Source organism: Naumovozyma dairenensis, chromosome 1 (assembly GCF_000227115.2).
Source record: "Naumovozyma dairenensis CBS 421 chromosome 1, complete genome".
NCBI classification, from domain to species: domain Eukaryota; kingdom Fungi; phylum Ascomycota; class Saccharomycetes; order Saccharomycetales; family Saccharomycetaceae; genus Naumovozyma; species Naumovozyma dairenensis.
The window spans coordinates 1,366,451-1,391,674 of NC_016479.1; the positions used below are offsets into that span (position 1 = coordinate 1,366,451).

Genomic DNA, 25,224 nt, shown 5'->3' on the forward strand with positions numbered 1-25,224 from the left:
CAATGGCCATTATTCAATCTAAAGGATGAAAATGAAGGTAATAGATACAATATTCTAGTTTTATTTTTTGTTTTTTTCATACATTATATAATTATACTAAAGAAGCTTATACATAATAAAAATAAAAGTCTCTACAACAATCCGTTTACTAAACTTGAACATAAAGTGGCATCTTCAGCCTTTCCTGAAGCTTTCAAAGCAATACCTTTAGAGCTTTTAACCATTCTAACTATTAAAGCAATTTTACTTCCATTCAAAGCACTCTTACCGAATAATTTCAAGGTATGTTCACTAGAATCACTAACGTTTTGTGAGTTTTCTAATGGTAGGCAACTAGTAGAAGTAATCAATCTGTTAGTAACATCTTGTAGGGATAGATCTTCTTGGAGGTTATACACAGCGACTTCAGAATTTGACAACTCGTCGAATGCAGTATCGAACGAACTGACGAAAGAACTTTTGATGTAATCACCAGCAGAGAGTACTGATGAATCGATTTCATATTCATCTTGGAAACCTTCATCACCTTCATAAACTTCATTAGTATCTGGATTCAATTCTCTACTTGTAAAAGTTAATGTATTCACAAACTCATCGAGGACAATCCCTTCAGGTTTCTTATAGGCGATATAACAAGGAGACTCCACAGATGGTAATAACCTTTCAATAGGAATTGTAAATAACTCTTCTAATTGACTCTCATCCTCAAGTTGTGATATACAAGCAACAGAGACGTTATCAAGGGCAACATCTGGTAAAGTGTTTGCGATATTAAATTGAAGCACAACATGTTCTTTGAATAAATGCTTGACACCACGAACTTCAAATTCAGCTTCAGATTCAGTCAATGAGATAGGCTTCGAGCTATTTATCAAGTTTCCGAATACTTTAAATTCTTCAATAGATAATAATTCTTCGATGTATTGAGTAGATAACAAATCTTGTTCGTGCTCATCCAAAGTGGCCCCTTTATATGTATTGGTATCTAATCTCTTGGTGATTGGTTCTTCATCTTCATTGTTAATGCCTTCCAAATCAGCATTAGTCAATTGTTCTTGCTTTCTCTTCAATTCCATTGCCTTAACTTCATCTTCAGTGTATTTTGGAATAGCACTGGCATCGAATGGTGTCTTGAAAGAATCTTCATTGGAAGACATATAAGTTGTTAATTTCTTTTCTAATGATGATAAGTCATAAGAATATTTAGATTGGATCAAATCTTGGGCTTTAATATTCTCCTTTGATGATTCGATGAATTTCAATGCAATAGTTGCTCTATCTCTAACTTCGTCATCTTTATCATTTGCGATTCTTCTTAGTAAACTTATAATTGATTCATTCAAAGCGGAATCATTCTTAGTCAAGGCAAATTTAGAGAGTGCTACTACTGCAGCTGATCTAATTATTGAATTTTCTAAGACCACTCTGTTATAAATATGTCTAACGTAAAGGGATGGTTGTGAAGTACTTGGACCTTCTTTACCTAATAAATGTAAGATTCTAACCAAAAGTTCATTATATTCACAATCTTCAATGAAATCACATAAGTTTTCCAATGCTGGTTCTTTGGATTGTGGTACGAATGAAACAATTTCAATTAATGCTTCAACGATACTATTTTTATAATCGAAGCCACCTTCACTGTTCTTTAAAATATCAATTAAGAAATCTAAGATTGATTTCCATTCGTGTGGGAAGTTTAATGATAAAGTACGAACTGCATTGATGATAATGATTTTGAAATCGTCAGAAACTTCATGAATGAATTTAGTAATTGTTGAAATTAAATTAGAAATATTTTTATCAGTGCCTGTTTTCAATAAAGTAGTAATGGCATAGGTGGAAATATTTCTGTTAGAATGATTGATTAATGATTCTAATTCTGGATTACAGATGACAACTTTTTCAGGAGAAACCATGGATACTTTATTTAAAATTCTTAGGGCAGCGAACAAGGTGGGTGGACGAGGCACGGTCAACATAGATTGTAAAAGTGTTATTGTACTGGCAAAGAATTCAGATGAAACATAAGAAGGATGAGCCATGGCGAAACTAGTAATCATTTTTGCACATTCAATTTGAACGGATTCATGTCTACTTGCAAACCATTGTTCTAATTGGTTTTGGAAACTTTCAAATAATGATGGATCCCTGAATACTAAATCAGTCATCACTTTTATCAATTCAACTTTAGCAATTGAGCTCTTTAGGACCCAATTAGGGAAGCATTCTTGTGCTATTTTCAGCAAAGCCAATTTATCATTTTTCTTTAATTCATAAAGCAAACCCAATGCATGATATTGAGTTATAAAAGTTGATCTTGCTGGATAATCACGTTCTGGGTTATCTCCGAGAACCTCTTTGGGATCTTTAATTGCTTCATGAGTTTCATTAGCAAATCTTTTCACAGTTGCTTCTGAGATTGGTAGCAAGTTATAAGAGGTGATAAGAGCAGCAGATGAAACTGCTGGATCTCTACTAACAATTGCGCTTCTCAATAATCTTTCTGCGGAAAATGCAGTTGATTCATCCAAGACGTACGTTAACGATCTAATAGCATTTGGGACAATTAAAGGAGAACCTGTTTGAACATCTTTCATAATTGAGGAAGTTGCCATAAGGACATCTTCTGAGATTTTACTTAATTCTTTAATAGCCACGTAGACAGATTGTCTTAATGAATCATTTTTATGTTGAAACAATTTGGAAATAGAGAAAAACAATGTAGTAGCTTCATTTTCTGGGAAAGTTTCACCATTAGCTAATAATCTTAATAAACGTGAAATCAAGATACGACATCTTTTCGCGTTCACTGGTGATTCATTGAAAGTGGTCATACAATCTTGATAAATTGTCATTTTATCTGGAAGCTCCCCAGAGATGGTAGTTTCATGTTTTTTCTTGTAAGTTTGAGCTGACATTTTTGCTAATTTCCTTTTTCCTTTATTTTAAATGGAGGATATCCTTGCTTGATGACCAATGGTTGCTAGTTCGAGCTAAAAGGGGAAGGTTAGAACTTTGAAGATTTCTCTCAGAGAGATTTGTTTTGTTGATATCTCTTCAAATATTAAATAGAAATACTCCGAGAAAAGACAATTGATGTCTCAAGTAAAACAAATGAATTGATAATGCTTACAAGGTTATCTTCAATGCTTGATGGTTTGCAATATATATTCAAATATTGTTGTTGTTCCTACCTTGTTTTGCTTCCCAGATCGTATTAAACCAATATTTAAAATAATATCAAGTTCGACTACGTGTTGGAAATTACGATCCATCATCACTGTATACGGGGCCTTTGTACATTTTTTGGCCAGAAAAAAAATAACGACACCAGCAAATTCGCTCGTTATGAACAATTATGTCAAGGAAGAGACAAAAGCGTTACTACTCTGTATTATACAAGAGAATAACGATGGTACTGTTTATATACTAATATTATACTGCATAATTATTTACTTTTCCTTAACCACGGATATAAAAAAAGAATGCTGATTGTAACTGTTATAAATATATCAATATTAATTAATACTACCATGAGTGATAGTAATTTATGTCATATAGCTTTATAAGTAAAAGTTCCCCTTACTTTTTTCGACTATGGATATGTATTTTGTAAAATGTTAAGTAATAATATTATTATCATGAAATTTAATTTTTTTGAGTTTGTCTGTTTTTTAATTCTTTTTGAAATTATTTATTTAGGATGCAAAAAAAGAAAAGTTATAACTATTGCGGATTTTCCTCATTCAAAGTGAGTAGTAATTGAGCTAGACATCTCTTGGATCCCACGTCGTCACTTAGTACTTCTGCAAAAGTATTATCTCTGAGACTTGCTGGTAAAACCACACGTAATAACCTACGTGCCTCTAAATCGTCACTTAATCTCAAATAACATCTAATTATATGTTTTAATAATCTACCAGGAGGAGCATTGACTGTCAAATGATCTACCATATCTTTCAATACATTGGTAACCGCATAAAATCTTTCTAAAGTGGCGCAAATATATTGTAAACCTACATCATCTAATAAGATTTTTTGTAATATGAAAATAGCCACTGTTTTGGATAATTCAGATGATGATTCCATGATTCTTAAACATAATGGGACAATATCTGTTCTTAATAAGAATGTTATAACATCTTGAGAATCACTCTTTACTAGTGCACCAATAACACCTAATGAAGTCAATCTTAAATATTCAAACGTTCTTTGTCTTGAAGTTGTATTTAAAAATGGGAAAAGGAATAATGGGATATGTGCTTGTAAGAATAAATGTTTAGTTTCTGGATGAGATGCTACACATTGTAAAAGAACTAATGCGTTACAAACACGGTTTGATAATTGATTGGATAACATTTGAGGTTGTAACATTGGATAGACAGAAATGATTTCATTTAATAAAGATGTCATGACACCAAAGGAAGACCACAATACTATGGCTAAATCATCAAATTGTTCACGTTTACGACCTAATTCTAATAATGCTTGTTCCTTTTGAGGACCATAAGTGACTTGACAAATCCAATGATAAACATTAGGGTCATCAAGTGCATGAGATGATCCTTGATGTTGTTGCGATTGTAATTGTGGTTGTTGAGTATTGCTGTTTGAAACTTGTGTATCATTTGGTTTGACAGTTGGGTTCGGACCAATTCTTAATCCTGGTGCGCCAACAACAGGGATATTATTATTATTTGGTTGGTTACCCACTGGAGCGGCAGCTAGATTGCCACCACCACCCACTGTGAACGGCAAAGAGCCTTGATTCATATTATTACCTGTATTCACACCAGTGTTTCCCGTGTTATACATGGGGTTCTTCGTTGCGAACATAGTATAATATTTTATTGTTGTAAGGTGAGAACAATGTTTTATTGACTACCTTTCCTAGAGCCCACTATTTTCTTTTTTGGTGTTTCAATTCAAATAAACAAACAAAAGGAACAATCCTGATAGTAATAATAATATAAAAATAGGCTGAAGTGGTTCCAATGTCTATTTGACGGATAGACCAGTTCAACGTCAATATTCTATTGTCTATTAGTCTTTTATGTAGAACATCCTTCTATACTTCAAAAACTGAGTGTACATTTAACTTTTTCATTTTCCTCTCAGTTAAGAAAAAAGAGTAATGGTTTGCCGACGTCCGCACTAGAGGAAATAAAGGCTACAAAATGGTCATTATATACGGTTTCGTATGTGATGCAAGGGTGTTATCACAATGAAACAACGTCCCGAATATATAACACTTTGGAAGGACACTAAATATTGAATTTCATTGTTGAATGAGACAGTTAAGTAGTCTTTTATATACATCAGCTTAAATAATAGTAAAGTTCGCTCCCTCAGCAGTACGAATTAAATTGATTTGAAATTTTTAATTTTAATTTATTTCTTTAATTTAGAATCAGAAATTTGGGTATACTTGATGCTTCATGGCGACCTGAGTACATTGTTAGGTGCCAGTTCAGACTGGTGCACAGCGTTTTTCTCGTCACTTTCCAAAAAAGAAATAAAAACTAAAAATTAAAAAATTCTCAAAAGAAAAAATGAACGTTTGATAGCCTTATCAAACATAAAACAACTAATGTGTTCGTAATGACGTGGGATTGAATTGCATCTTGTTAGATTGCTCTTCTTATATATACGGTTCTTGCCTTCTTATTAAATATACTAAAGAAGGAAGTAATATGAGAAGGAGAGCAATTACTGTTCTTCCTTCAAGTTAAACTTCGTTGACCCTTTTATACTTTTTATTTTTCTATCTGTGTGAATAAATTTAGAGAAAATATAACATTACTGTTACCCGTCCAAACAAATTAAAAAATTAGGTTTACATTTTTCTGGGCCAAATTACCCGGAGGTGCACAAAACAATACAAAAGTACAGAGGGCTTCCCTAAATTTCGAATCACTATCAATTGAAAATCTATTGAATTAAGCTTGAGAAAAAGAAACTCTTTTCTTATTTTGTCATTAATATTATTAAAATTGTATCCTAAAGTGTATAAATATATATATGTATGTGTGTGTGTGTGTGTATACGTGTGTATATATATTAATAAAACCCTGTTTTATTACTTAAAATGTGAATCCGTTAAAAAGAGATTAAAGTATTGTCTATTATTAGTATTATTGTTTGTTCGTTCGTCTTTGTCCATGAATAGTATTATGAGAGAATGTATAATAAAGAATGACAGATTAAAGAGTAAAAAATTAGAATCCATATTGATTCATAACTTGTTCCAAATCCCAGCTTTGTCTCTTTTGTGAATCATTCATACTATTTAATTTCTCTAACTGAGTATTACTATTCGTCCTCACATTTGTGAATCTCTTTAAATCATTCATACTTCCAATTAACGTACTACTCGAACTTAAATTGGATGCAACCGACACATTTCTTTGTAAGTTATAGAATTTTTGATTGGGTTGTTGATATGAATTTGGAGATGTTGGTCTACTTGAAATTGGACTAATGTAACCATCGTTGAAAGAGGGTAGTCTCTTCTTGTTGTTATTGGTGTTAGATAAAATCCTTCTTCTTCTTGATCTTTCTAAGTCTTCTCTAATTGGTTCCAATAACATCTCTAGATCAATTAGTAAATCATCTTCACTAACTCTTAAATCCCAATCTAATAATTGTAATAGTTGTCTTTCCATTAGATTGACATCTTCTAAAGTGAACAAACCATCAGTATATTTGACCCAATGTTTATTTAGCGGAGATGAATCGTTATGGAATTTAGCACTTAATATGAGACATGCTAAAAAGATACGATGGATAGTAGATGGTAAACCAGTTGCATCCTTTGGTAATAGACGTTTTAATTTATTTAAATAACAAACGGTAGTTAATAAGGTTGGTGTGTAGACATTTGTGTACCTAACCAAATTCGTTATGAATGTCATTAAAGAGGGAAGACGAGGTTGGTATTCATCATTTGGTGAACTTGGTGGAGATGGATAATTCGATGCAGGTAAGACTTTTAAAGTGGCATTTGTTAGAAACCTTATTATGTCATCAGTGACAGGAGCTTTCATTAATATTGGCAACGCCTTACTGTAACTTGACATTTTGTGTTTATGATTATTTTATTGAATATATTGTTCTTGTGTGGAAATGCTATACTGGTTCTAATAAGTATAATATACAGGTTAAACACAGAATTTAGAAGGGACCATATACATCTCTTGAAAAACAAAAGTTGAGTATATTGTCTTATATATATTATATCAGAAATAAGAGGCACTCGTTTACAATAACAATTCTACAGCCTTAAAGCAATTTTCGAGTCTCTTTTCCCAACATTGAGTGGTCTTCTACATGAAATTTGCGATTGTTTCACGTACATATGTACGCACGCAGGTACTCGAGAAGTTTCAGATCACGAAAATAAATACTTTCATTCATCTTTTCGTGTTTTTCTTTGAAGCCTCGAAATTCTCTTCGACGAACAAACAAACAACAAACGCGTAAAGAAAAGATAAATCTGTCCCATCGCGAAAAAGAAAAAAAAAAAAAAAGAGCTCTCGAAAATGTCAGATCAAACTAATTTTTGGCGGCATTACCATTTCCGGGAAGAGACACCATTAAGGGCGGCGCCAATTGCGCGTTTCCCAGAAGTTATAACATGGTTCTTCAAAGAGGCAGGACCAGACAAAATATTCTCGATGACACGTTCGTAGCGATACTCTTTAGAGCTATGGATTCGTTTTTGCCAAGACTGGCAATTTACGTACTTCGATATAATAATGCCATAATTAAGCACCTATTGTAACTCTCAATTTGAGATCTATATACAGATTCAAATCAGTATCCGGATGGTATATTAAAGTGTATGCATACATTAAGGCTTGTTAATTAGGAAATACTCGTTAAAGTTCTCCAAAATCAACCATGGATATACTCCTTCTGCATATTAAGCCTACGCTAGAAGCACACCAGAAAGGTTAATGGTGATTCATATTTAGTATGTTGCATATATATCATATACGTATGCTATCTTTCACTTCTCTTCCTAGTATTTATTATTGGCTACATTATATGACTAATATTTCTTATTAGTCAATTTATTGAGCAGCTTCCAGTTCAAAACTTGTCTTTATCGCGCCGATGACAGCACTACTTTGAATCTTATCATTTCCTCCTTTTGATATAGAATATTCTATATCTCCTAATTTCGACAATAAGGATATTCTCGTAAGTTCGTTTTTCAACTCATAATCTTCGAGTAATTTTATTATTCCTTCAATTAAATCGATTAAAGCAAGACCTTTGGTACTACGTAACTTAGTCAATGTGTAATATGCTGAACTCCAATCATCTTCCAAAATTGATTTCAAAATCGTCTTCAAATCAGCAGGTCTTGGCGCACCGCAACATTCATAGATAACATCAGCATGAATTTCCTCATTAGCAGGGTCATCTAAAGTAGCTTTACTAGCTTGTAAGACATTCAGTACTCGTCTCATATCACCTTGTGATAACGTTATCAGAGCATCTTTAGCGTCATCAGATATTTTTATATTTTCATGTATTAAGACATTAGAAATTCTCTTCTCAATGGCATCTCTTGGTAACGGTTGGAATCTAAACCTAGTACATCTACTCAACAAAGCTGGGGTCAATTTATGTGAATAATTAGCCAATATACAAAATCTTGTATTCTTCGTATATTTCTCAATAATACGTCTCAATGCATTTTGAGCAGCATTAGTCATAGCGTCAGCTTCATCTAAAATGATTAACTTGAAACCCTTGGAGAAAATTTGCCTCGTCGAAGCAAAATCCTTAATTTGATTTCTAACAACTTCAATACCTCTATCATCAGAAGCATTCAATTCTAAAACCATATTAGAGTAATTCTTACCAAAAATCTCACGTGCTAACGCTACGATAGTAGAGGTCTTACCTGTCCCCGGTGGACCATAAAATAATAAATGAGGCAATTTCCCTTCTTCTAAAAATTTACGAACAGTAGTGACCACTTCCGTTTGACCATAAACATCATCTAAACTTTCTGGTCTGTATTTTTCAACCCATGGAAGATTATCATTGGTATTACCATGGTTATTGGGGACACTCATAGTTGAAAAATATACCTTAGTACTTATTCTCCTTGATTACTTAATTGTTTTGTAGATCCGTTGCTTGGCAGATTTTTGGTCTTTTAGTTTCACTTTTTTAGTATTCTATAATTTTTTCAACTTTTCGCCAGCACCAGAAATACGTAACGTGACGGGATAAAGTGACAGAGAAATTTGTTCAAAGGAATATCTCGGAATTTCATGAAAGAAAAATGACTGGAAAGTTTGAATTTAAGTTTAAATTTGTCCATTCTATTGTGAATCAAACAAAAATTACAATTAGATCAATAGGTTTTCTTCAAAAATTTAGGAAGGAAAACTTTCTATGGAGGAAATTGTTAAATTTTTGATGGGCTTTATTTTTGAATCATACTGGAGAAAATTCTTTTAACACTAACATATGTTATTCTTTCTAATTCACTAGCCAGGATTTTACTGAAAGTTTATCTGAGAATTATATCGATAATGTGTGAGTGAATATATGTAGCCCAAATCAACCCCTTGGACCGCGGTGTGGATTATATAAGTGGACATTGTAATAAGATAGAAGATAGAAAGACTCTCCTTGAATATGTACATAAAGGAAAGATAAAAGGACCAACATATAATAGATATAGCGAATTAACCACATACGCTAGTAAATAACGATTACATAATTAATACACAACATCAACATCAACAACTACATTATGAACAACAACAACAATACTCAAGACAGCTCTGATAACCCTCAGGTAAAAGAACAAATAGATCCCCATGGCTCTAGCTAAACCAGAACAAACAAAAAAACAAACTATAGAAATTTTATCATTTTTTATTTATATTTAATGCCCAAATATTAAGTTATTATCCACTTTTTCTATGAATTTCCAATTATAGAGCTTCCAATCCTAAAATAAATAAAGAAAGTTATAAATATCTAAATATTAACCTGGACATTCTGGTAGATATAATTTACTTCCTATGAGTGTTCAGAGTATAAAATATATGTTAGGTTCAGGCAATTATCCGATACAAAAAGTGGAGAGAATAATAAGGTGATTGCCTAAAGGTTCTAAGATCACTAACGTTCTCTGAAGTAGAAAGTTATCTATCATTAATTATAGTGGTTCTTCAAAAGATTGTCAAGCTCGATATGTCTCATGTGCACGTGATACACGTTGTTATGATCCTTGCTATACTTGGTCAGGTTCAACTAGTAAGCAAATAATACTATCCCATCTTTAAGTATATAAACCCAGGTATGTTTTTAAAACAACTATTACACAATCATTCAGTATACTTTTCCTGTATTTTTACTCGATTTCAAATAGTTTACCTTGATATAAGTGAACAATTTATCGGATACCTCTATATGAAAGAAGCCAAATCTTATAGTTAGTCCAGTTTGTTCGTCGCGCCTTATAACGTTTTCACTTAATTAGCTTACAAAAAGTACCTTATTTAAAATCTACTTAAATTGTTTCAAAAGCTATCTCATCTCGATAAATTCCAAACCACCAAGCACGCTGTATAGAAGGATCCTGTGGAAACATTTCATGTCATTCAATAGATATTATACTGAGCGCTAGATTATGTGGCATCCTTCTTTATTATGTCTACTTATTGTTTGGTTCCAAATCGTTCGTGCAACAGATCGAAATTTACTAGTTAACACAAAGGACACTTCATTATTCGAATTCTACCAGGATTCTTTTCGTATGAATGCTGAACCATTTTCTACGCAGAAGGATAGTTCTATCATTAACTCAGATAACATATATGAATGGACACCAGTAGTATCCAACATTACTGTTGGTGAACAAAACTCTTTCGTCTTCAACATCGATCCTGAATCAACCGGTTCTGGATTTGCGCCAACCTATGAAATCTTAATGTTCCTGAGTGGTAATTTATGTAGTACACCTAATAATACTGATGGTATTGAACTGAGAGTGCATTATTCCTTTGATGAAAACCTAATGACCAATACATCCAATGGCCAATATGAAGCTTTCAAAGATGGGTTCATGGAAGCTCTAGCTATTAGCCCTATCCAAACATCAGCTTCAAATACTACTTCCAAGTATCAAAACTTATATGTTGTTGTACAACTGTTTAACAGTACAACAAACGAACCATTAACAGATGAATTTTTAGATCCGTCACAAAAAGACGTGTGGGATTATAGATTAAGTATTTCCGAAAACGATTTAGTGTTCCAATGGGATGTACGGTCATGGTTAGATGTATTAGATACGGATCATAATTCTGCACTATTGACAACAGGAAATGTCACCGCTGATGCTCAAGTATTCTATAATTATTCTACGTACGATACTTCATTATATGATCTTTACGTTTATTCCTATGAAGACTCCCTCAAGTTTGAGGATGGATTGAGTTTATCCTTGTGTGCTATCAAAAATGGACCTTACTTGGTTTCATCTGTAGATTCTGGCAGAGTTAGTTCCTCATTAGAGGAAGAAGGACTGGTCATTCAAAAATCTATTAGGGAAGGTGGTGGTAACGGTGTGAGCGAATATTTCTACATAACAGGGTTGAATAGTTCTACTACATATGCGGCTATATTAACTAAAAAGATCGGTAAAAGTGGTAACCTTTCAGATGTTGGAGGTGTACTCTTTGCTAAGCAATATTTTACAACAAGAGATACCAATACTTGCTCTTTAATTTATGATTTACATTTTTGTGATGGTGTGGCATATTCAGTCCCAACATCTTCGTTTGCATATGATAATAAAACTTTGATAGCTGAAACATACGATAATATAGCAGAAGCCCTTTTCGCCAATTTTAGTAAAGCTTTACAGCTAATTCCATGCGATGCAGAAAGTGACGCTAGGTATTCACCTCTTCGGACATGTGATGATTGTTCCAAATCATACGGTGATTGGGTTTGTGCCGTTTCTATTCCAAGATGTACGACAACATCATCGACGTACTATATGTCTAGAAATAAAACTAAAAATCGAAATAAATATATTGATATTTATGTTCAACCAGTTAGTGACTATTATGAAATTTTGCCATGCATAGATATGTGTCATGCTATAGTAAGAGATTGCCCAAGCGATTTTGGATTTGCCTGCCCGAATCCGCAGTATACGAACGAATTGCTATATTACAGCTATAATTATTACAAGAAAGGTGCGACATTAGACACATGTAATTTTATTGGTAATGTTTCAAATTTGGTTCAAGTAGAGTAGTTAATATAGAAACATATGTTATAGATTTTTTTGTTTTGTTTTATATACAGACTTTTATTGGTTGACGCCTTCTTTTTCTTTTTCTTCTTCTTCAACTTCCTCTAGACTTCGTTTCACAGATTTCGGTTCTTCAGTAGTAGTAACAACAGACGCGAGTTTGTCAATGGCACCTTCAACTTCTTGCTTTTGTTCTTTTTCAATTTGCTCTTTATGTTTTTCTGCAAGGTCAAGAGCCGAATCGTGTTCCTTTTGAATCTTTTCGAATTCTTGTGGGATATTTGTTTCAGCACCCTTTTCCAAAACTGTTCGTAAAACTTCACTCCATACAGCTTCATCTCTCTCAGTAAAGTCTTCCATTTTGAATACGTTATTGCTCATTAAGGACCAATCTTGTTGCTGTATACGAATCAATTTTACCATATAACTAGAACTTCTCATAGCTTTCCCAATATCACTAATTAATGAACGAATATAAGTACCGCTGGAAACTTTGGCACTAAAATGCAATAGTGGAGCACGGTAATTGTCTTTCTGCTCTTCTATTTCTTTTCTTTCTTCATCTGATAACGGGAAAGCACCTCCAACATTTGCATCTTCATTCTCGAGACCTGATTTTGTACAGTATTCTTTTGAAAAGTATAGTTTATCATTTAATAAGTTAGCGTTTAAATTCTTTACAGTATCAAGAGAATCTTCCGTTACTGGTCTCAACAAAGAATATCTATGATCTCTGGTTAATGAATCCGGGAAAATTTCCAAATCATAAACTGTCACTTGTCTTGGCTCAATTGCTCTTGGCAATGGTTTCCCTTCTCTTGCATATTCATGTAATGGTTTACCATTCATCTTTAATGCTGCATAAATAGGCGGAGTTTGCTTTAAAGAGCCAACAAATTTGTCTTTAATGGTTTCTAAATCTTCCATGGTTAAATGCTTTGTAGAGTTTTGGGATAATATTTCCCCTTCTACATCTCCAGAAGTAGTAGATACACCAAATAATGCTTCACTTTCATACACTTTAACTGTCCCCGATAAATAATTTGCTAATTTCTTAGTACCAGTACCAATACCAATGATAAGAACACCGGACGCAAGGGGATCTAACGTCCCACCATGGCCCATTTTAACTTTAGAAACTTTTCTAAGCTTCCTTTTACTAGCAACTTTCCCTGTCTCCTTTTCATATTGTTTCTTTCTTTCCGCAGTAAGCCTAGCAATTTCCTTCGAGAATATTTGACTATCTGTTAAAACATGTTGTAATTTTAACATAAACTGGTTTGATGAGATCCCAGTCGGTTTTTCAATTGCAAAAATACCATTCATTATTACCGGGGTTTTAATCTTTCGGAGTAGATGGCTCATCTATAAAAATCTGGCCAGTGTTTGATTGATGGTATGTGCTTCTGATGGACTTTTTTTGGATTCATCTGTATAATTTTTCAACATGTTTATAGAAATCTCTAAAATTTTGCTGCGGATTTTCTCTGGACAACGAGAAAATGCGATTAATAACTGATGAGCTGACAGATTTGTTTTATAAATCGATTTGTTATGTTCTTCCTTCTTCTATAATGAATGAAACAGGAAAAGTTTCGAATCTAGATCGTTAAGAAATAGTTCCCTATCTCTCTATCTACAACGTTTTAGGTAAAAAAACAAAGAAGGTTTGTCTATGTATATAATAAGAAATCTGAATATATATCACTATTAAAATTATTGAAAATCATTCATCTCCATCTATCTTTTTCTTCATTTGTCTAACTTTCTCTTTCAGACTATTATTCCAATGGACACCAGTGAGGTTCCTCTTAAATCCATATACTTCAGATGATAACGCTCCATTAATTATATCGTCCGCATCTTGTGTCTTATCTAAATTTTCTTTATTAACCAATGTGGCTGACGATTCTTCGCTAGTTTTATCATCATTTCCAATTAACTCCACGTAACGTTTATATTTGTTTCTTTGGGTGGTGACATATTTCCTACATCTATCGATCTCCTCTTGATCTAATCTGTTGAATGAGAATTTCTTCTTGAAGATTATTTTATCAAATATATCGTTAGGATTTAACAGTTTTTTAGGAAAAGTCTGAATAACTTGGAAAATTTCCATGTCGTTCTCATCTTGATGCATCTTATTATTGAGTAAGTCACCAGAACTGTTATGATTACTACCTGTGATACTGTATGGCAATCGGCTGCTAGAATGGTATCTCTTTTTCGTATGTTTCAAAAGATCATGTTCGCTTAGTTTTAAAATTGATAAAGAAGCTTTAAATAAAAAATGGGATTCCTCATAAAACATACAATCCCATATTCTCAATGTAGTTTCAATGGGGAGTACTCCAATAAAACAACTCATAAACCAACTTGCTGTGCAAAGGGTGATTGGCGGCAGTTTATATAGAAAATTATTCTTCATCATACTGCTCTGTGTTTTATGCGGGACAGATGACATCGTTCTTCTATTTGATTCTGTATCGACAGTTGTATCCGAATGATTGGGATAAATGTAAGTCCAAATTTCAGGTAAATATTCTTTCACACAAAGCATTAAAACTCCTTGGTCAATATTTACACCTTCCAAGTTAATATCATGTACTCCGGGAAGATATCTAGATGTGATGATAACAAGCATCCAGAAAGCTCTTTCTTCATCCAAAAATAATAGTAGAAGACCAGCAATAAAATTCATAGATTGACAATAACCTATCTTGGGATTATATAATGAGAATGAAACCAATACTCGACGTAACGATTTTATCATGGGGGGTTCCCCATTTTGGAATACCTCTTTTTGAAAATGAATATTATCAGGGAAAGTTCTATTTAAATCACGTTCAATAATATCTAAATCTGGATACGTCTTATCGTTTTTATTTTGACTTGTCATTTTATCAACCTTTACCAATAATTTATCATATAGCCCTTTATGTTTATTTAGTTTTTCTTGACCTCTTGCAAAATACCACCAAGCATTACCTCTCCATTCGGCAGGGATACCTTTCCTTACGTACCTCTTCAATTTTTCACTTTTTGGAGGGAATCGTATAGGTGAATCATCAACAATAGGTAAACCACTTTTTTCCAACAATAGTTGCCATTTATGTTTACGACGGATACAATATTTCGAATAATCTAACCACCATCTATCATAATCACTTTCTGAAATAGAGTTATTTTGTTTCTTAAATCCATATCTATCATTATGTTGAGCGTCCTGTTGAACATTTTTACCAGTACCAGTACCATTAGGCTTATCAATACTATTATTAATAGAAGTAGTATTGAATATATTTTCACTTTGTGTACTGCTTCTCAAATCGTCAGCATCGTTTCCATCATCATTCCCGCTCCCCAAATTAATTGCCCTAGATGATACAATGTCATCAATATCATTATCATCATCACCATACATATCGATAACACTCAATGTTCCATCTTCCTCATTTATGGATGTGCCTTGTCCACCAGTTGCATTACCGACTGTTGGATCACTCATATTATACTCAGTGTATACTTTAGCATGCAAATTGGGGACAGAAGGTGATCTCAAAGAATATTTAGGACCAAATCCCTTTGCCGCCAGGGGACCATCTATCTTGTGATCGACCAACATTTTTTTTATAGTTGTTTCGTCTTTACTCATCGCGAGTATTGGGTTCAGGCTATTTGTAACGACTAAAGAACTTATTGGTGCATATACTTGGAAGAATATATTCTCGAATTGGTCACCCTTTCAAGTAGTGTAGATCAAGTCCTCCGGTTCAGAATGCCTCTGTTAATTCAATTTTGATTCTACTCTTAGTCAATTTTTTGCTAAAATTATGTATATTTCACATTTCATTATATCAAGGACATTTGGCTAAACGATGTTGTTCCGGGAAGTTGCCCTTTTTGGTGGCGCCCTCGAAATATATATAGACTACAAAATATGATGATGATGATTATGACGATGATGATGAACAAAAAAGGACATCTAAGAACAGAAAGGTGCTTTTTTCTTCCGTTAGAACTAGATGTTTAGCAAGATATCATAATACTAATAAAAGACTACTATTACTTGCCACTAAGAAGCCCACTTAAAACAAGAGATGAATTCATACCGTAGCTAAGGAAAGAAAAAAAATTATGACGTATAATAACATATGGAGATTATCACCTACTGATCCCTACGTTTACAAAAGTTGTAACTGGCTGGATTTAGGACCGGGACTTCTGGTTAATGATAACCTGGATCAGAAAGCTAGATATATAGCATCTATTAAATTTAAAAGCTATTGTGACGGGGGATCTCCAGTCTATATGGCCAGCAGACTTACCGGACTCTCTAAGTATCGGTATCTAGATTCAGTATATTTGGATTGGAAAAAATATATTACTGCAAATAATTCTATTGGAGGTTCATTCCAATATAGCATATATTCAGTGGTCATATCATTTACGGCTAATTTAGTAATTACCATTTTTTTAACAGTCTTAGTATTTATTAATATACGGGACAAACCATATGTTAAATCATCAAGATTACTTAAATTTGCCTCATTGATAGCATCCCTGAACTTAATAATTTTCGTTACACGATCACTACAGAAACTCGCAACAGAACACAAAACCCATGGTACTGTCAGTACCCATTATGCAATGGATTTATTTACAGACGATATTGCATTCATTGTTCTAGATTTTATATCTACCTGCATATTTCAACTTTGTCAAGTAAGTATCGTCATTAGATTATTTGAAAGAATACAGGAGAAAAGAATTGTGTTTATTTGTGGCGTTTGTCTAACAATTGTAGATAATGTCCTTTGGGTGATACCTCAATTAGTAGAGGCCTCAGGAGGCGGATACGTCAAGAGATGGGAAATATTACCACCTTTTGTTTACCTTTTTAGGATTTCTATTGCTACATCTTACGCCTGTGTTGTCATATCATATATCATAAGGAAAAGAAGACAAAGCTATAGATCTTTTCAGATGGTCCTTTTGAGTTTTCTCACTTTAATTACTGTAATTGCTTCACCAGTATTTTTCATCATTGATATATCAGATGTTTGGATCAGTGAGTTAAGTGAAATCTTCTCTACTACATGCTATATTGGTGCTACCGTTATTGTATGGGAATACCTAGATAGATTATCGGTAATAGAAAGAAATGACCGTGCTCAAAGTGTTCTTGGTAGACCAATATTTGAAGATGAACAACATGATTATAATTTTGCCAAATATGCACTAAAAGTACAAAAGGCTCTAATACGAAGTGATTCAAACACAGGAAGTGAAGCTGTCGGTGATGAAGATCTCGAGGAGGGATTAGGTAATCAAGCAGATAGTATGGACAATAACGTTATACATCCTGAAGACGAGAGTATAAATCAAGTCCGCTTTGATAATAAGCGTGAGTTCAATGAAGTAGCTCAAGAACATCTTTCTAATGCCATAGATAAAGTTCTTTATTTTACAGATCAAATCGCCATTAAAAGTTTTGGTAACTATACATCGAATTCAAGTTCAAAGAATAGTGATAATTCAAATGAAAGAAAGAAAGTTGTAAAAAGACGGCTTGGTCTAGATAAACCTAAGGATGTTTATGTATACGAACTGAGAGATGTCGTATTCCCTTCTGACGATGAAGAAGAAGAAGAAGAAGAAGAAGAAGAGCGAAAAGTAGATAAACAAGAACAACGTAATGAGGAGGGGGGAACTTATGATAATTCTGCAACACATCGAAAATAGGATGCGAATAGAGATAGATAAGCACCAACATCGAACTATTTGTCTCTTCGAAAATGCATTTAATCATAAACACATGCTATATATATATTATATGGGCGACCACGTAACAAGTTAATTTACGTAATCCTGATACATTCAGTGTAATAGTTGAATGAATATAATTGCTTTTTTTTTGAATGATGAACTACATATCTGTTCTAAAATATTTACAAAGTTCTTTTAGAGCTGCTATAATTCCATGAGGAAAATACTTCATCGAAATCGGAAGATATCAAATTTATCGGATATTGCATATACCTTATACCATTTCTTGTTACTGAACATTCTTTATTGAGATTAAACAGATAACTCTTGTCGAAATTCTTGCCATAAAAAGTGTGTCTCCTCTTGGTTGGTTTCAGCCAATGTATTCTTTTAAATCCAGGGACGGGGCTTGATTGGATAATACAATCTATTCCACTATTATAGTAATAAACCGATGGCATAGAACGTTTTAAATCTCGAACCGTTTCGTGCATGCGTTGCGAAAGATTGTTATCAAATGAAATAAGCTCCTTAGGGGAAGTTATTATTTGCCTTAACGTCAAATATATCGGCGAAATCTCGTCCATCATCCGTTTCTTTAGGTAACGATTGAATGCTTTTCTGGCAGCCAGTGTATTATTAACATAAATGTAAAGGGGGAGACGAGTTTCTCTGACATCAGAGTATATAGTTAATTTCGTTAACCTATTGAATTCCTTGGCTAAGAACGAATTTAATTTTTCAATTTCTGTTTTGAATATAGTCTGATCCTTTTTCAAAAACGGGTAGTTGGATATTAAATTTTTTATGGAATGATCGTGAATTTGTGCCGTTTTGATTGACTTTTTTTGGAATGACTTGGAATTGCGCATTTTCCTCTTTTGCTTTTTCAATTTCTCTGCATATGATACATCGAATAAGTTAAAAAATTCTGAATCATCGTTGATTCTAGCATTATGTACTTTTAATTTTATCATTACATTATCTGGTTGTTGTTTATCCTTCCCTAAATCTTTTGACGTTATCATTTTGAAAGGCTTCAATTTCGTTACAACAGAATTCGGGACAGCCTTAAACGGACGATCTTTATATAGCATTCCACTAATGGAGGCGTCCCATGGAATAGTAGGTTTTGTGATACCTTCCCCATCTGAATTTATATCTTGAGAATGGATGGTGGCATTCTTTAGTTCCTCAATAATATCTTGAATATTATTCTTTTGCGATAAGGTGTCATGCAAGGATGAACTCTCAGTTATGAAATTTTCTGCATTAGCTCCTAAAAGCTTGAGATCTGATAGCTGCGGAAGTAATTTCAGGTGTAATTCGTTATCATAGAATCTATTTTGAGTTGATATAGAAGAATTCCCCAAAAACAGTGGTTTATAACCAGCAAACAGACCCTCCGTTTGAACCTCATTAACTGGGATATGATCTGTCTCTCCTACTCGAGGTACCATGGTTCTTTTCTTCTTTAAATGACGTCCCACAAATGGGTTCGATTTCAAAATCGACTGCTCCTTTGAGTTTGTTTCTTTTCGTATTGACTTCACAGATTTCTTGAACAAAGTGGACATAGGTCGGCTAACATACAAATTTGGTTTACTCTTCATAACAGATCCAACCATGAGGCCATCATGAATGAAGCCAATCATTGGAGTGTATGTATTATTGCAATTATCGATTGGATATCAAATCTAAAAATGGTAGAGTCAATGCTCGGACTAGAAAATGGGATGGAAGTGACCAAAAAACTCTTAGAGCAATTCTCAACTGACACAGTATTTATTCAGAAGATCTAGCGTCTTTCGTCTTGCTCTGAAGCTCATTCCATCGATCAGATGGGTCTTACAAATAAATCTAGATTGGATAGTCCTGATGTTATTAGCGAAATTGCCTCGGCCGGTTTGTTAAAACATTTATATAACGTTACGTAACTATATATATGATTGTAATGTAATTAAACGACAGTGAGTTCTGAGCTCTGTTAAACTGATGGAAACAGGGCAAGGAATACAAGAAACTAATCTTTTAGGACCATCCAACAAACTGCATTTTTGATTGCTTTTCAAAAACAGCAATGCAAGTCGCAAAATTCACTTCTTTTCGGAAACAATTGGACCAGGAATTACACTCCCTTTCTTCAGAATCTAAAAGAAGAAATTCAACCATTAAACATGCTAGCGACAAATCAATCGATATTCTAAAGACTATTCAAAATATAGAAGAACTTGTAAGGCACCCTGATTTTGTTACACCTTTGGTCCTGGCCTGTTCATCGAGAAATGCCAAATTAACTTCAATTGCCATGCAATGCCTACAAGGATTGGCGTCCGTACCTTCAATACCAGAGTCAAGAATCCCAGAAGTTCTAGACGGATTCATTGAAGCCACTCAGCTAGCGATGGAGATACAATTGAAAGTTCTACAAATAGTACCAATATTTTTCAAGACATATGCAAAATATATTGTAGGCCCACAATGTAAAAAGTTACTTCAATGCTGTTCAAGTTTACTTCAACTACCAAATAAAGCACCAGTTGTCTTTGGGACTGCAAGCGCAACTTTGCAGCAACTAATAGATGAAGTCTTCGAAAGAGTTTCCTACGAATGGGCCAAAAATGAAGATGACGAATCGGCAACTGCAACGTTTGAAGTAATGATTAGTAATAATGAAACAGTCAAAGTTGGCCCCTACCACTACGATGCTAACAGATTACTTAATGACTTATGTTCATTGGTCGAATCATCTACCTCCTCTTCATCTTCAACAAGTACTCAGGATAAAACCGATCAATTGTTAGATATTAAAGACATCCAAACAGATTACGGCCTAGAGATATTGGAATCAGTTTTGAAGAATAGTAAGAAATTATTTTTGACATACCCTGATTTACAATTTATATTGAGAACAAAAACGGTACCGTTACTATTACGCTATATTTCGTCATCAAAACATTTTTCGACTATATTCAGAAGTTCTCGATGTATCCAACTTCTAATCAAAAAGGACTATCTCTCATTACTTGAACTGGAATTGGAAGTTATTATTTCACTGCTTATTCATGGAATATCATTAGAATCCAATATATCCCCTTGGCAACGGATATTGTCGTTGGAAATATTCAAGGAACTATCCCAAGATTTTGAAATGATCAGGTCATTATTTATTACTTATGATTTGTTCCCAGACAGGAAACATATTGTGAACGATTTATTGCAAACATCTTTCAAATTAATCGATTCAAAGGACTTTACATCTTTCCTTGGCCATTCAGAGATTATTCAAAAAGTTAGCTCTCCTCTAATCACATCTGAAACAACAACTGTCAAGACAAGATATATTGATATGCTAGATAAGACAAACCCGCCTTCTGTTAATTTAGCTTACATAATTTCTTTAGTATTATCAATATCCAATAATTTCTCTGAAGGTTTAAATAACCACGTTTTAACTGTTTGCCAAGCTAAAGGTGATGATAAAAACGAAGCGAGCAAGGAGGAATCAGAACTCACATCGACTAAACGATTATATGAGGGCTTGTTCGAAAGTCTATTCCAACTCCATAAATTACTCTTATATTCGTCAATGTTAGATTCTCACATATTCCATTCGCTAGTAAGAGCATTTCAAAAGTTAGCTCATGCGGCTGGACTTCTACATTTAAACGATAAATTGAATGTATGTCTTGACCTATTCTCAAAGTCAATCGTTAACAACACTTTGAGTGGAAGTCCTACAGATGATATGCAGACTAATATTGGACCTCAGTCACAATCGTCAAGAAACAGTTCAAAAACTTCCACGCCTAGAAAATTACAGTCCGCCACATTCTCAGATAAGAAATCTTTACACCTTAGATCTTTCAATTCAAGAAACGTTAGTTTATTCAGAGCTCTATTATCGCTATCCATATCAATTGGTTCCTTCTTTAACACGAAAAGCTGGCAAATTGTCTTCCTAACTTGGCAATGGGTATCATACTTTATTTATGGGCCATCTGCTGATTTTATGGAAGCATTCTATGCCAATGATATTCCACCTGCTCCTACAGTATCAAAGAGTGATTTACTGTCCATCGAGACCAGCATCAAGAAATTGTTCGAAAATACTCAGTCATACTCGTCCGATTCATTTCAAATTCTATTGGAAAGCGTAATGATAGAAGCTAAAAAATCATTATCCATTCCAGAAGAAGATTCTGATAGCGCAAATGGATACCATCCTTTAAACCAATCAAATGAACTATCGAATTGTATCTACAATAAGGGGTTTTTCATTACTCAAATTGGTGAACTAGCGTCTTTCAACTTCAATAGATTTATCACGGAATATCAAAATCAAGACAGGATGCTGTGGAATTCGATTATGAGTTTCTTTATCAAATTGATTGCTAATCGCAATATTTCAAGTATTCCCCTCCGTCTATATATTACTAGAGTTTTCACGGATATCATAAAGAATATTGCTAATGAAGTTGGAAATATGGACGACCAAGAAACCAGAGCCTCCAAATTTTCCATATTAGAGCAATTGTTCACCAATTCGCTAATGAAAACAATTGAATCAATTCAAAAATTAGACGTTACAAAAAATGAAATATATGATGGTACAATAAGAACTGAATCTGAAATCATATTTCAAATTTTGTCCACTTTAAAAGAGATTTTAAATGAATTTGGTGACCTATTAACTCAATCATGGTCAACTATATTCAATATTATCAATGCACCTTTTGAATGGAACATTGAAACAGCTTTGTCTTCTGAAGGAGGCAATGATAAAGAAGACTCCTCATTGGTAGGAGGAATTCTTCAAAATTATATAGATATGATCCAAGTCTCCTATGATGTATTCAAATTAATATCAGATGACTTTTTACAATCACTACCCTTGGGCGTAATAAAATACGTTGTTGACACTTTAGTGAATTATGCTACGCAGGATAAAATATTAAATATCTCATTTTCCTCAATTAGTCAATTTTGGTTAGTCGGTGATTATTTACGACTAAAAGATGGCGACATTGTAAAATTCGATGACTCTAAAGAATCGAAAGACAGGCTAGCTATTTTCAAGGGTAAACTGCAAGACAACCAATTAACCCAGATTATTTCCTCATCAGCTTCGAAAGGACCAGAGATGTATAATGGCCTTTGGTTATATCTTCTAAAAAGTCTAATAGAATGCACTAAAGACAAGAGGATAGAAGTCAAGAATGGTTCCATCCAAACGTTTTTCAGAATTGTCGATTCTCATGGGAGTTGTTTCCCAACTTGGGACTTAATCTTCATAGAAGTATTGAATCCATTCTTAAAAGAAAAACTATGGGAGGCTGACAATGAAGAAATTTCCAAATTTGTTGACTTAACTTTAAAAGGTTTAGTAGACCTTTACCCAAGTCATTTTACATCGTTCTTATCTTCCAATAGCAACGATGAATGGATTGCCGTTTTAAATTTGTTTGACAAACTCCTCAAATCTAAGTCCAGTTCTGTAAATTACGTCACAGTTATCAATTATCAAAAGTTATTGAAATCAATGATAAAATTTCCTTATCTCCCTGAGCCTATTTGGAAAAAATGTCATGAGATCTGGCTCGGATATAACATTACATATAGCGATTTGGCCAGCCTGACTCCTGAGGTAGGTGCAAAAACAGAATACGATTGTGTTACTGAATTGCTGATTGCATTCCAAGATCTATATCCATTAGTAGATAAATACGGAAAGATTTCAGAGGAATTCACCGAGAAATCATTAGGATTCTTTAATTCAGCAGCAAGATATCCGTTACTTCCTGAATATAGTCAAGATAAAACCAAGTTATCAGGTTTACAAAATCAATTGTTATGTTGTCTACATCTTTTTGACAGAATTGAAAACCGTGAGATTGAACTGTTAGTCATTTACCAATTAACTGTCTTTGGTACATTATGTTTTGATACTAGGGAAAAAATAGAAAAGAAATTAGCACACAAATTAACCGATGCAACTAATTCTAGAATACCTTCATTTGAGGCAATAAGTTATATCTCAACTCAATATTTATCAGAAAGGTTAGATTTTGCGAGTAATAACTCTGTACCCTTAGACAAAGACAAACAAATATTAAGAATTGTGCGAAATTTGTCAGACGTAATACAAAGGAAATCGTTTATTAACTTAGGTAAATCAGAGAATATTCCTCTTTGGGTTATATCATCCCGTTGTTTTAGGAAATTAGTCGAAAAGTTACTTGTTTCCTTCAAAAAGGCGTCTGCACCAAATTACCTTCAAGGTGAAGTTTTAGGGATATTTATCGATGTAATGTCGTCATATTTCGTAAGGGAAAGCGGGAAAACGGATTCGTTAACTGAATCTTCTGACATAGAAGAATATAGAGCTTGTAGTACAATACTTTTGCAAAATGATGTCATTACATTGCTAGATGATGAACGATTGAAATACCTTGTTGAAAGTATATGGTATGGCTCCTTTATCTATGAAACTGATGAATACGAAAATGCATTGCTTGCAAGGGGTGAAACTCTATTTGACGTTTCTCAACAACTTTCAAATTTTGATTTCAACGATATGTTTGGATCTACAGTCCAACCTCCTTTAATGAGTAAATATAATTGCTCTCTTGTCTGTTTGAATGATCTTATTAAATTCGTGATGCTACCAGATCCTGAATTCTCAAAACTAAGGATAGTAACTATCCCTTTCCTAGTTGTTCGTATATCTTTAGTGTTAAGAAGGTTTATTTGCGATGAATTCCTAATGTGCAAAGCTCCGATCCCCAAACATAGAAAAATAGAGTTAACAACTTTTCTAAATGGGTTGCATAAAATCATGCAGTTTCTTTTGGAAGAGAATCCCGAATACGGCGAAGAGGAGACTCTCAAAGAACTAAAGGTATTATATCCTTTGATTCTTAAGACGATCCCTGTTTCACACAAGGTGGAAGGTATTCAGGATGATGTTCTAAATTTATCGTTGGCATTTACTAAATTAATGTCCAAATAAAGTGATTGCAAGCAGCGTATTTACTCATTGGTACGTTCACATACAAATTACACACAACATCATGGTTATAGAATGAATTATATAACGTTGAATAATAAAAAAGAATAAAAATATTTAGTTAATATTTCTTTTAACTCTA

General features: G+C 33.5%; 10 protein-coding genes across 10 annotated transcripts; 3 read left to right on the forward strand and 7 right to left on the reverse strand.

The window, feature by feature from the left end:
• Positions 1-131: 131 nt before the first annotated feature.
• On the reverse strand, positions 132-2,921 carry SEC21 (coatomer subunit gamma; the record flags this gene model as incomplete). The annotated part of the gene is made up of 1 exon (XM_003667953.1): positions 132-2,921. One exon carries the CDS (start codon positions 2,919-2,921, stop codon positions 132-134), a length of 2,790 nt encoding a protein of 929 aa, XP_003668001.1.
• An 808-nt stretch (positions 2,922-3,729) lies between these two features.
• Positions 3,730-4,839, reverse strand: CAF40 (CCR4-NOT core subunit CAF40; the record flags this gene model as incomplete). The annotated part of the gene is made up of 1 exon (XM_003667954.1): positions 3,730-4,839. One exon carries the CDS (start codon positions 4,837-4,839, stop codon positions 3,730-3,732), a length of 1,110 nt encoding a protein of 369 aa, XP_003668002.1.
• A 1,382-nt stretch (positions 4,840-6,221) lies between these two features.
• On the reverse strand, positions 6,222-7,082 carry PCL1 (Pcl1p; the record flags this gene model as incomplete). The annotated part of the gene is made up of 1 exon (XM_003667955.1): positions 6,222-7,082. The coding sequence occupies one exon, from the start codon at positions 7,080-7,082 to the stop codon at positions 6,222-6,224; it is 861 nt and encodes a 286-aa protein (XP_003668003.1).
• Positions 7,083-8,078: 996 nt separating this feature from the next.
• On the reverse strand, positions 8,079-9,095 carry RFC3 (replication factor C subunit 3; the record flags this gene model as incomplete). The annotated part of the gene is made up of 1 exon (XM_003667956.1): positions 8,079-9,095. The coding sequence occupies one exon, from the start codon at positions 9,093-9,095 to the stop codon at positions 8,079-8,081; it is 1,017 nt and encodes a 338-aa protein (XP_003668004.1).
• A 1,574-nt stretch (positions 9,096-10,669) lies between these two features.
• On the forward strand, positions 10,670-12,307 carry MID1 (Mid1p; the record flags this gene model as incomplete). The annotated part of the gene is made up of 1 exon (XM_003667957.1): positions 10,670-12,307. One exon carries the CDS (start codon positions 10,670-10,672, stop codon positions 12,305-12,307), a length of 1,638 nt encoding a protein of 545 aa, XP_003668005.1.
• Positions 12,308-12,361: 54 nt separating this feature from the next.
• Positions 12,362-13,669, reverse strand: PUS4 (pseudouridine synthase PUS4; the record flags this gene model as incomplete). The annotated part of the gene is made up of 1 exon (XM_003667958.1): positions 12,362-13,669. The coding sequence occupies one exon, from the start codon at positions 13,667-13,669 to the stop codon at positions 12,362-12,364; it is 1,308 nt and encodes a 435-aa protein (XP_003668006.1).
• A 361-nt stretch (positions 13,670-14,030) lies between these two features.
• Positions 14,031-15,959, reverse strand: MSB3 (Rab GTPase-activating protein MSB3; the record flags this gene model as incomplete). Its single annotated transcript, XM_003667959.1, has 1 exon — positions 14,031-15,959. The coding sequence occupies one exon, from the start codon at positions 15,957-15,959 to the stop codon at positions 14,031-14,033; it is 1,929 nt and encodes a 642-aa protein (XP_003668007.1).
• Positions 15,960-16,441: 482 nt separating this feature from the next.
• On the forward strand, positions 16,442-18,049 carry RIM21 (Rim21p; the record flags this gene model as incomplete). Its single annotated transcript, XM_003667960.1, has 1 exon — positions 16,442-18,049. One exon carries the CDS (start codon positions 16,442-16,444, stop codon positions 18,047-18,049), a length of 1,608 nt encoding a protein of 535 aa, XP_003668008.1.
• Positions 18,050-18,255: 206 nt separating this feature from the next.
• MRX6 (Mrx6p) lies at positions 18,256-19,728 on the reverse strand (the record flags this gene model as incomplete). The annotated part of the gene is made up of 1 exon (XM_003667961.1): positions 18,256-19,728. The coding sequence occupies one exon, from the start codon at positions 19,726-19,728 to the stop codon at positions 18,256-18,258; it is 1,473 nt and encodes a 490-aa protein (XP_003668009.1).
• Positions 19,729-20,153: 425 nt separating this feature from the next.
• MON2 (Mon2p) lies at positions 20,154-25,085 on the forward strand (the record flags this gene model as incomplete). The annotated part of the gene is made up of 1 exon (XM_003667962.1): positions 20,154-25,085. The coding sequence occupies one exon, from the start codon at positions 20,154-20,156 to the stop codon at positions 25,083-25,085; it is 4,932 nt and encodes a 1,643-aa protein (XP_003668010.1).
• Positions 25,086-25,224: the final 139 nt, after the last annotated feature.